At 37.5% G+C, this 12015-nt stretch overlaps 1 protein-coding gene and 1 pseudogene across 1 annotated transcript; both read left to right on the top strand.

Moving 5' to 3' along the window:
• Positions 1–6210: 6210 nt before the first annotated feature.
• On the top strand, positions 6211–8791 carry LOC145208840 (uncharacterized). The gene is made up of 2 exons (XM_080079087.1): positions 6211–6312; positions 6485–8791. The coding sequence occupies exon 2, from the start codon at positions 6706–6708 to the stop codon at positions 8533–8535; it is 1830 nt and encodes a 609-aa protein (XP_079935213.1). The 5' UTR covers positions 6211–6312; positions 6485–6705; the 3' UTR covers positions 8536–8791.
• Positions 8792–10708: 1917 nt separating this feature from the next.
• LOC145208839 (uncharacterized) lies at positions 10709–12011 on the top strand (annotated as a pseudogene).
• Positions 12012–12015: the final 4 nt, after the last annotated feature.

Here is a 12015-nt window from a genome sequence, read left to right as displayed (position 1 = left end):
GCCTGCATAAGTCCGTTTTTACACAACCAGCAAATGGCTTATCCAGTGGTGGGATTCAGCCGGTTCGCACCGGTTCTATGGAACCGTCTCAAGAAATTTTGTGAGATCAGCGAACCGGTTAGCATTGCTGATTACTGTCAATGGACTTTTCGTAACAGAACCAACTGAAAAATATGACTATTGTGATAGAGCCGGCTGACAAAAAGTTTGAATCCCACCACTGGGCTAATCCTTTCTATTTTTTCCTAACCTTCTTATTATGAACAGGTACAATCATAGCATCATTCACGGTGTTTTGCTGCGCTAACTTGGGGCAATCAGGAGGTGGAAAATTTGGAACGTTCTGTCTCAATTTCTGGGTGGGATGGTTGCAAATTTTAACCTTATTCATCTTTCTAATTGGATGGGTGTGGAGCATTATGTGGGGTATTGCTTTTATCTCAGCGGCAGGTAACTATAAATTTGAATTTGTCTGTAGATTTTTGACCGGTTATACCAACTATAAGTTCATCAATAAATCTAGGTTTAGGAATAACCTATTCATAAGCTTAATTCTGATGGAAAGCGTAATGTTATTCATGCTGGGGATTTTGGTTTCGGATTTCGTAACGATAGCTTTTACGATAGTAAATTAAACATGATTGATTCGGGCCTGACTTTGCACTTTGGCTCATGTGTCTCCTTTTTTACCATATTTTCACAACTTATGACCCGGTTAAAGTTGGTCATGTGGCATGTTAAATTTTCAAATGTTTCGACATTACTGTGGGAAAAAACAGCCACCCCCTAATATGTAGGCCTTCACCTACGTCAGTTATAATGTTTGTAAATTAAATTTACAAATGTTTGTAAATTATTATGATAAGGGTATGTTAGGTCTGGGTGGCAAGTTGTATTTACAAAGTCATACGGGACATTTATCAAATATTTGACGTGTCAAGGTCCAAGTTAAATAAGATTAAATTATACACTTGACACAACGAACTGGAAGTCGCTGTAGGGGGTCAGTACTGCAGTTTAATGTTCCGCTGTCGTTGTTTCAGACCTAACCTGTCCATCAGTGATTAAGTTTATTAACACTTCCTAAATCCCAGCAGAGAACACCAAAATTTAATTCACAACGCCGATATCGCAAAAACAAAAAATAATAAGATTTTGAAATTTTGACAAAAAATTCTTCGCTTTTCCATTGCACAAACTTTGAAACACAAGTTCAAAAATAAACCCACACATGATACTGTGGTAAATCGATACATATTGTTATGTTTATGACTAATGTGAAATTTTATCCAAATGGCTATTTTAAAGATTTGTAGATTATGTAGCGATTGACACATCTAAAATTCAAGCTACTGCGGTGACTTATATATAGTTAGCACTCATCCAATAGGTATATCGATATTAGATGTATGATTTTCTGATCGCATACTTAATTGGCACCACTCCTGATTTGCTATAGAACCTTGACATGGATCGATTTTAAACAAATAAGTTTAACATTTGTCAATTTTAAGTTGATGCAAAATTTTTCAGATCGGTTGTTATAGAAAATAATTGAGCGAATTTGTTATAATACTTAGAAGAGACGTATGCAAAGTTAAACTTTGTTTTTTTTTCAGCTGCTTACGGTAAGCGAGAAACTGTAGTGACCACTGCAACCACAGTGGTGAACGCAGACCAACATGTGATGGTCCCTCAACAGCAACAATACGTCGCACAGCAGCAAAATCCACAATATCCGCCCGTTGGATATGCGACCCAAAAACCCTAATAAATAGCCTACATTTTGTAAGCGAACCTATATTTGCAATGTAAAAAAATGTGGACAGAAAGTAATTATGATTTGTATTGTAAAAAGTTTAGATTGGTTTGTGGTAGTCATTTTTGTTTTGTACCTTGTGACTTTTACACACTGTGTAAAATGATTTTAGCGGTGATGGACTTTATTGATGGTTAAACTTAAACTGCAAGCGCAATTTCGCACTTTGAGGTAACAATTTACCGATATACAATAAAATTACAATGTTGTTTCACTTTTTTAAATGACATCTGTTTTTGAGATTTATAAAATACCGCGACAAACTTAAGCAACCACAAGGGTGCTTAATACACAGGAATTTTAGTAATTATACTTTTTGAACATTGTGAAGCAATGAAACTTTCAGTTTTGGGCTGAGTTTATTTTCTCAGTAAAACAAGTCGTAGACACAAATACGCTAAGATATAGCCTATTTGCACAGTCATACATTGGAAACAATCCAAGGCTATATTTACATAGTTTACGGTTGATTAGTTTTTTTAGCATCTCCTCGACTGGTTCCTCCAACGTTTCTATCCCAGTCGTGTTTACACACTGTGCGCCACACTCACCTTTTGTGAGCTCCCATCACCATTTGTGATCTCCACGACATTAGTCAAATTTGGGAATCTTTTCAAATGAATTATTGTGTCGTAACTTTAAAAAATCTATTGGGGTCGGGGTGAGGGTTTGTAAAATCAGTAACATTATAATTCAATCTTAGATGACCTTTTTGCACAATTTTTTTACAAGCGTTAACGTGCGGTGTTTAGTACCACCCCCAACGCTTGTGAGAATTTAAGTCCAAAACCTCACCGGACCCCAATAGTCCTAACCCTCAACATTTTTGGTAGACTGCGTATGAGCACGGGCCTTACTTTTGCGACCCCTTCCGTATACACTACGATTATCGGGGCGTATATAAGTTTACTAAATAAACGTTTTTATAGCTTACAACTTTACTATACAGATAATCATTCATTACCACACAAACAATTTTTTTTTTCACATTTTAAGAATAATATTTAAAAAGCGATCAGCCTCTGTGAAATTTTGTGCCACTAAAAGCTTGGGGGTACGAAAAAGCGTGTATAACTGTAAATTATTAGTTCTTTGTGAATTGTCACCAAAAACAGCAATTAATGCGTCCAATTTTTCATAAAAGCAAACAAGGTGGGAAGCATGATATAGTTTAGAGCAGTGGTTCTTAACCTGGGGTTCGTGAGATGGTTTCAGGGGGTCCATGGAGGGAAATATGTTAAGTATCATTAACCAACAGAAGAATATTTATAAGTTTCTCAACCACTTTTACAATCCTGCATACGAGTGCACGCTGTTTATTACACCTTAATTATGCCAAGAACAATTACTTTTTGTGATTGTCTTCCCTATTGTGACATCATAACACACATGGACAATAGACTTTATAGGACAAGTGATTTGTGAAGTTATATATACCAGAAATATTATCAATTCGATGCGTTGGCCACTACAATATAGAAACGTCATTGATTTTAAAGGACTGTGAAGGTGGATTTAAATGCTTCAAAAGCATGACAGGGTATAATGCAACAAACGTGAAACAAATAAAGACTTATGGTAAATTGCGTTGGGTTCTGCAGACTTACAAAATTCTTAAAAGGGGTCCGTGACTACAAAAAGGTTAAGAACCAGTGGTTTAGAGAATCCACAGGTGAATATCACAAAATTCTGAGGGAGATGCACATACTCCACAAGCTAAGTTTTTTTGCACATAATGTCGAACGACAGTGGGGGTGTTGGGTGAGCTTTTGTTCAAGTAGTCCAAGATACGACAAAGATACACACCCCAACAAGAGAACCAATATAACCAGGAGATGTATGTTTTACAACTTGGTATTGCCAATAGAGTCCGATTTACCACAATTGCATTTTCCTTTTGAACACATAAATGAACTGTTTATAATTGCATCACAAACATGTGGTCAATCTGGACAGCACTTCAACCAGATAACTATGAACATATTTGCTAGTTTCCCAAAATGGCTTTCCCATCAGCCCTAACTGGTAAAACTTGATACTGCAGACAAAATAACAAAGACATCTACTGTCCTGCATACTTTTTTTAGTGCCAAAGTATCTCTTTGCTATGTTGAACCAAATATGATTGATTTTGAAGATAGCACTGAAACCTTATATTTGGAAAATGGAGATCAGAAAATGCCTCTGTAGCGATTGCGTCATAATTTGTGCAAGCTTTGCAGTGGTTGTTTGCAAAATTGGCTCGTTGTACTTGCTAAAATGCTCGAACTTTGATAATATTCCCTGTTGCAGTTAAATTAGGAGGTTGATCGACTTTGCTTTCTGGTGTTTACCCGCTTTAATCGTATGTTTTGTCTTGTGCGGTGAATTAGTCGCTGTTTTGTGTGTGAGAAAATGTGCAAGAGCCAACGGCAAAAGTATATAGTTGTACAGTTAATGTCACGTGTTATGAATTTATGTAACGCACCGCTGATGTAATAGCTCATAACAGTTTTAGTCCTACCACAGTTAACTCGTTTGGCTTACTGTTCAATTACTTGCATTGGAGTATAATGTGTTGGTTGCTAGTTAAACTTGAATTTATATGTAAACTTTATTAAGTTACTATTAATTTCTAACGATTTGTTTTGTTTCTCAAAAATTCTATTTGAATAAGTTCTATTTGAATAAGTTGAATAACATTTTATTTGAATAAGTAATAAACAAACGAACCGAAGTGCAAGACACGTGTGTGGAGTTTCCAGGACTCTGTCCTGACAAGCCCAGGAGCTTGGGAGGTTAAGGACGGTGATATACCTCTTTAATTTGTAGTGACGCGATTATAACCTTGAGACTCATCAGCGAATCAGCGAACATAAACATTCGATCACTACACCTCTGTGAGAAAACTTTGCCCTGTGAAATGATTGGTCACAGATCTTTATGTATAGCATCAGATGTATCAAATTTTAATGCAAAATATTTTATTAGTGAACAAGGTTCTGTGCCCTGACAATCAGGCAGAATTGTTTAAGATGCTGTGGTTCCGATTTTGGAAAATTGGAATAGGCTACTTGTGCATTTGTTGTGGCAATAAATAAACAACAATACCAATAATATATTGTTTGTTTTTTTGAATGAAAAAAGTACAAGAACTCATAAATAAAAGTACATGAAAAAAATTACAAGGTATTTCTAATTCTAGTCAAATGATAGGTTTCATTAGTTTTACAAAATTCTTACACAGATTTATACTTTTTACGTAACATTTAAGCTAAACTGCTAAATAATCTTACATTCTTAACTTTATGATTTACTCGAAACTTACCAGAAAAGATTTTTAAATCTTTAAAATCTTATCCACAGTGTTATTACTAACATGCTGTTTTTGTTTTTTTGACTTGTTTCATTACATTAGTCAATATTTCATAAAAGACTACAATTTAATGTTATAATACAACCTTTCCTTGTGTAGAAAACATGTGAGTCAACTAAACATGCAGCTAAAGAGCATGTTGACTTAATTTGGATTTGTTCAATTATGTCAATCCCATCACATTGACTGAAATCTCTTTCCATTATCCACATAAATGCCTAAAATTGATTGTTTCCTGTAAAACAAGATTTTTCAAAAACTCAGAGTTGTATAATGTCGTGAGCAGATTATAAGTTGAGTAGAGTTTATTTCGCTTGGTCAAAGAACACACCACATTATAATCACCGTGTTACAGCGAGAAATTACTTGTACCGTATTTGCTCGATTGTAAGCCGCGGCTTATATTGTTTTTTAGCTGCCGTTTGTGCGGCTAATAATCGAGGGCGGCTTACAATCGAGGGCTGCTTATATTTTAATTTTATGCCGAAATTATTTCTACACTCCAAATTTTTCAATTATTTGGGGTTTAAAACATTTATGCGTGTACAGATTATACGTCGATATACGCTCTGTTGGGTACAGTTATCAACGTAGCTAACAGATATGGGCAAATAGTCATACCAGATAACAACAGAAAGATGTATTAAGAAACAATCGTATTTAAAATTCCAGGGTGCGGCTTACAATCGAGGGCGGCTTACATTATTTTTTTTAACACCTCAACATGCGGCTTACAATCGAGGGCGGCTTATAAACGAGGGCGGCTTACAATCGAGTAAATACGGTATGTGTTTTCTTTCCCTGTTTCTAGTTCATGTCAGTGACCTGACTTCATTGACTATGACGTAACAAGGCGCCTGCCATGATTGGTTAGAAATCTCCAAACGTAACAATGCGTGTGATGTCATTATTGTCGCAATCTTGTGCTGACCACGTTTTACAGTTCCTTTCTGTGCTGTAAGCAGCAGTTTAGTTGTCGCAGTTCATAGTTGATCCAATTTAATTTTGGAAATGTTTTGTTCTAACGTTAGTGTTTTATGTGTAGCTGTAAAAACATGAAAGTTTAAGTAATTGAAATGCTGAAACGTCGTAGTCCGTCAAAGTGCCTGTAATTCAGTCCTGGACTCCTAACAAGTTGGTACGTAATTGAATGTGTAAATTGTATATTAGTTAAATGTCATGATAATATTTGTGTATGAGTTAAGAGCTATTGACTTTCTTAATGTGACATATTCCTAAGTGTAAGTTTATCGGCCATATTGAATGTGCGTATTATTGCCGATTGTGACATGTTTCTGTTCATTTAACAGAGAACCAATGCTGTTGTGCAACAGAGGAGGAATTTTGTATCCGTCAGGCAGGCAGTGTTGCGTTCAAGACAAATTAGGAAACCCCCTAGTGCGGCGGTCGGTGCAGATCCAGGCTGCACAGATTTATGAATAAATTACGGTCGCTACATTAAAGTTCTCAACTTTGGGACATACGACGACCTGAAGTTTCGATTGAAGAAGACGTTTCTACATATTACAACATGGTTGTGACGAAGACATCGCTGAAAGCGATAGTGGAGAAACTCAATTCTCTCTACCGAGAAGCAGAAGAATTAATGATCAACAAACAGAATGTTGAAATGCTGAAGCAGAAGCAAAAGCAGAAGCAGAAGCAAATCTTTTCAACTTTTGAAGAGTACGTCGACAAGCACTTTGATTACGTCAGTGCTTCGAAACGTAATAATGCCAATTCTAAGGCTAAGGAGGAGCTTAGCGGCTTACGCGAGGGCAAAGAAGAATTCGAAATTCGCATCGACGAGTGGCTGTCTGGCATTGAAGAGAATCACGACGATAATGTTACCGTGAAGTCAAAGCGAAGTCACAATTCCCATGCGTCAAAGTCAGCTACTGTGCGATCATCGATTGCCAGTTCCCGTTCAAGTACGAAACGCACCGAAGCTGTTGTAAGGAAAGAACTGGCTGTTCTGAAGAAAAAACAGCTCCAGGAAAAACAGCGAGCGAAGTTGCAACTCGAAGAGGCAGAACGTCGCAAGCGCGAAGAACTGGAAGATTCTGAACAACGTAAGCGTGACGAATTTGAGCTGTTAGAAGCGGAACACGAAGTACGAGCTGCAGCGATCGAAGCTGATATCTGGGAGCGTCGGTCGTTCAATGGAATGCGCGACGCGCTGAATTTGGATGACGTTTCTACGACATCGGTTCCTTGTCGAATCGAGGAACATGTGAAGGAAATGCCAAAATCACCGTTGCGGCAAGAATTGAAATCGAAGACTGCTTTGGAAACGCTAGCTATGCAAGAACCGTTACCGGTCGAAAGTGCATTAGATGTGTCTAATGGCGACGCACCGAATATGGTTAGTGTTGAGCACAAGCCACAGGTCAGTGATTTAATGCACGTTGCTTCACTATTAAAAGATGGCCTCAATTTTTCATTTCATGTGCAAGATGAGGCACAAGGTTACCACTGGACTCACCAGACCTGCACTGTCCACCCAGTAGTGTGCTACTACAAAGAAAATGACGAATTGCATCACACATCCATATGTTTTCTTTCAGAAGAGTTGCAACAAGATGTTGTGATGGTGTACTTGATTCAAAAGAAAACCATTGAGTTGCTGGAAACAAAAATTCCGAATTTGCATTATGTAGAATACTTTACTGATGACTGTGCTGCACAGTACAAGAATTGCAAGTCATTTTATAATTTATCAAAACATGAAGTTGATTTTGGTGTGCAAGCAGCTTGGTCTTTTTTTGCCACTAGTCACGGAACATCCCCTTGTGACGGAATTGGTGGCACTGTAAAACGGTCAACTGCAATGGAAAGTCTTAGACGACCATTAGAAAATCAAATAACAACTGTTTCTGCAATGATGACTCACTGCAAAGAAAAACTTCCCACAATCTCATTTCTTCAACTATTTAGAAAAGATCTAGATGAATTAAGAACAGGTCTCAGTGATCGATTTAAGGAAGCATCCACAATTGAAGGAACCCGTGGATTTCATTATTTTAAGCCACTTGCCTCAAACAAACTGGGCATGAAAAGGAATAGCAGTGACATTGAATTTTCTCTAGTGGTATCTGTACAGTCTGGTGCTCAAGATGTTTCATCACAACTTCATGTAACAGAAGGCCAAATCATATTTGTTGTGTACGATCAAAAATGGTACATTGCTGTAGTTAAGGATGTTGACAGGAATAATGAAGATGTTTCAGTGTATTTTATGCACCCAAATGGTCCGTCTCGCTCCTTCCATTGGCCACAACAATCAGATGTCTGCTGGGTTCCATTTCAGCATGTCTTGTGCCCTATTGATGTTCCTTCACTCGCCACAACCAGAGGGTAGTACCATCTCAATGTGAAGTGTGAAGAAAAAATCAACAGAAACTGGATACGCTTTCAACATCATTTGAGATCACATGAGAACTGAATGTAGAGCAGTTTGGTGAGATGCAACACTATGCTCTCAACAAGTCAATATTTTTCTTATCACTGAAGCATTTAAACTTGGAACCAATCATTCAGTTTCTAGTTTTTTTTTTTGTTATGTTAAGTTTTTCTGTCATTGTTGTAGTAAAAACCAGACTCTAATTGTTCATTTATATGTTTGAGAGCATTCTATGTAATTTTTTGCCAGAAGCAGCTTCAGATTTTGCAAGCAAATTCTGCTAGTTAAGAGCTTTCAAATGATGTATTACACAATGCAATCACTCCTGTGCACTTCGAGATACAGGCATCCAAAGTTTTTGTAACACATGAGTGAACATGAAAACTGGGTTCCGTTTCCCCCCAAACGCTGGGGGAGCGGAGGAGTCAACGTGTTTTTACCAGTGAAATATTGTAAAATACATCTGGGTAGCATCATTTTTCAAATATAGAGATTTTTAAACTGACTAAACAACTAGTTATAGTGGTTTAAAGTTATGATCATGCATTTCTGGTATATTTTATCGGTGTGTACCTCCCTCATGATAACTTTGTCAATTCTCGACCATTTTTTCTCAAACTTAGTTTTTAAGAATCGTGGTGAAAAGTTCTATAAGAATACCAATTTTTAACAAAATCTGAGAGGGTAGGTTAACTTTTGCCATTTTTCTGGGACGTTTGACATGGAATTAAATAAAATCAAACCATATATGAATGAATTTTTACAAGAAACAGCAAAGGTACAAGTCAACAATTTGTGCAACCATGAACTGTAAATATTCAAATCATAGGCGTAGAGTTTTAAAAAATACCGGGGGTGCGACTTTTGATAATTGACGCCGATGCCTATGCCATGTGCAGTATTTGTACGGGTATAGGACCAAATACCACCTTTTACGTGCTTTAGCCTGTAGTTTCTATAAATTTAATTTGCAAATAGTCACTTGACACAATTTGTTTGTGTTCGATCGGAACATTTGCTGTGCGTCTGTCTGATGGAACGAAAGGACGATTTGCCGAATCAGCAATTTTTTAACGATTTAGTTACGGCGGAAAATAAAAGTAAAAGCAATTCACGTTTTAAATATACTGACTATGTATTACTGACGCCTAAACTTAGGTCACCTTGGATCAAGTTTAGACCGTTGCAGTGCTTTGCAAACGGACATTAAACACGCTTAGGAATCAATTTATTTTTAACTATTTCCCAGTTATTTTTTATTGCAGAAAGTTATTGCCACAAATAATACTAAAACGTTAGTCTCTATGTCATGTTTATGTTGCATTAAAATACCCGTTTATTGCGAAACAATTACAATTGTTACGTTTCGACCGACGTCTGTTGGCATGAGTGTGGGCGCATTTGTTTAGCTGGAAACACGTTCTAAAACCGACGTAACTTGAAAAAGGATGCGATTTTGACGTTATACATATGGGGCGCCGTTGTCGAAAAAATTAAGTTGCCGCAACTTAATTTTTTCGACAACGGCGCCTTAAGGCCGTTTTGAAAACAAACAAAAAACTTGCAAGATAGCTAACTTGCGGCAACTTAGCGTTGCAAGTTAGCTAACTTGCCGCAAGTTAAGTTATCTTGCGGCAACTTAGCTAACTTGCAACGCTAAGTTGCGGCAAGATAGCTATCTTGCGACGCGAAGTTGCCGCAACTTAGCTAACTTGCAACGCTAAGTTGCGGCAACTTAGCTAACTTGCGACGCTAAGTTGCGGCAAGATAGCTATCTTGCCACGCGAAGTTGCCGCAACTTAGCTAACTTGCAACGCTAAGTTGCGGCAACTTAGCTAACTTGCAACGCTAAGTTGCCGCAAGATAGCTAACTTGCGACGCTAAGTTGCGGCAACTTAGCTAACTTGCAACGCTAAGTTGCGGCAACTTAGCTAACTTGCAACGCTAAGTTGCCGCAAGATAGCTAACTTGCAACGCTAAGTTGCCGCAAGATAGCTAACTTGCGACGCTAAGTTGCGGCAACTTAGCTAACTTGCAACGCTAAGTTGCGGCAACTTAGCTAACTTGCAACGCTAAGTTGCCGCAAGATAGCTAACTTGCGACGCTAAGTTGCGGCAACTTAGCTAAGTTACCCGGTGCATTGTGGTTGTACATTCATTTTCGGCAACACATGTACATGTGGTCATACGATGGACTGTTTAATGGAATTTCGATACCCACACATTTTTGGCTTGTACGAAGACTTAAAAGAACAGCTGAAATGGTAGGCATTTGTTTGTAGTTTTTTAACTATTTTAATTTATTAGCTTTTTAAACTATTTACTTTTTATGCATATAGGGACGCCATCGTAAGAATGTTGATGTGGAACACCTAAGAGAATTTTTAACTCTGAGAATAAAACCCAGTGTGATTTGTCGCTTGCTTGACATTTCAAGACCAACACTGAAAAAAGTGATAAGTGAATCTAATCTGTCCATACCTACTTACAGGTATTGTTTTTTAAAACATAAGTAAGGTTACCCTTATGTGAAGGACTACTTATATCTATTTTTTTCCAGCTCAATTTCGGATCAAGAACTTGACACTACACTAAGAAATTTAAAAGAAAAACATCCCTCATCTGGTGAAGTGATGGTAAATGGACATCTTAAAGCACAGGGCATTTTCATTCAAAGAAAAAGGCTTCGGCAAAGTTTGCACAGAGTTGATGAAGAGGGAATAAGAGCGCGGCAACTGACTACAATTGCTAGAAGGAAATATTCTGTTCCCTGTCCGAATTACATTTGGCATATAGATGGTACCCACAAGTTGATTCGATGGAAGTTTGTGATTCATGCTGCAATTGATGGGTACAGCAGGTTAATTACATACTGTCAGTCACTGCGCTGACAATAATAGGTCAGGGACTGTATTGAATTTGTTTGAAGATGCTGTGGCAAAATTTGGCCTGCCACTAAAAGTAAGAAGTGATTATGGTGGTGAAAATGTTCAAGTCTGGAGGTATATGTATGAAAGAAGACTTAACAGTAAATGTGTGATTGCAGGAAGTTCAGTGCATAACCAACGAATTGAAAGACTTAACAGAGACATCAATTCACAAGTTGTAAATCGATTTCACAATGAATTTACATACCTTGAGGATTCAAACTTTTTGGATGTTACAAGTTTGATAGAGCTTTTTTGTGTTCATTTTGTATATAAAGATGTCATAAATAAAAGGCTGGCAGAGTTTGTAGAAGGTGCCAACCATCATTTACTCTCCACTGAGAACTATTATTCCCCTTTACAACTTTTTCACATGAACCGTCACCTATTGCAGCTTCAAGCCTTAAACCCATGTGATGAGATTGAAGTTGATGACATAACATATCCCAGTACTAACAATGTTGATGTGGATACTGATTGGTTACAGTTGCCAGAAGATGTGAAACAAAGCC

Source organism: Phallusia mammillata, unplaced genomic scaffold (assembly GCF_965637545.1).
Source record: "Phallusia mammillata unplaced genomic scaffold, kaPhaMamm4.hap1.1 HAP1_SCAFFOLD_375, whole genome shotgun sequence".
Taxonomy (NCBI): Eukaryota; Metazoa; Chordata; class Ascidiacea; order Phlebobranchia; family Ascidiidae; genus Phallusia; species Phallusia mammillata.
This window is presented reverse-complemented; position numbering and strand designations above follow the sequence as displayed.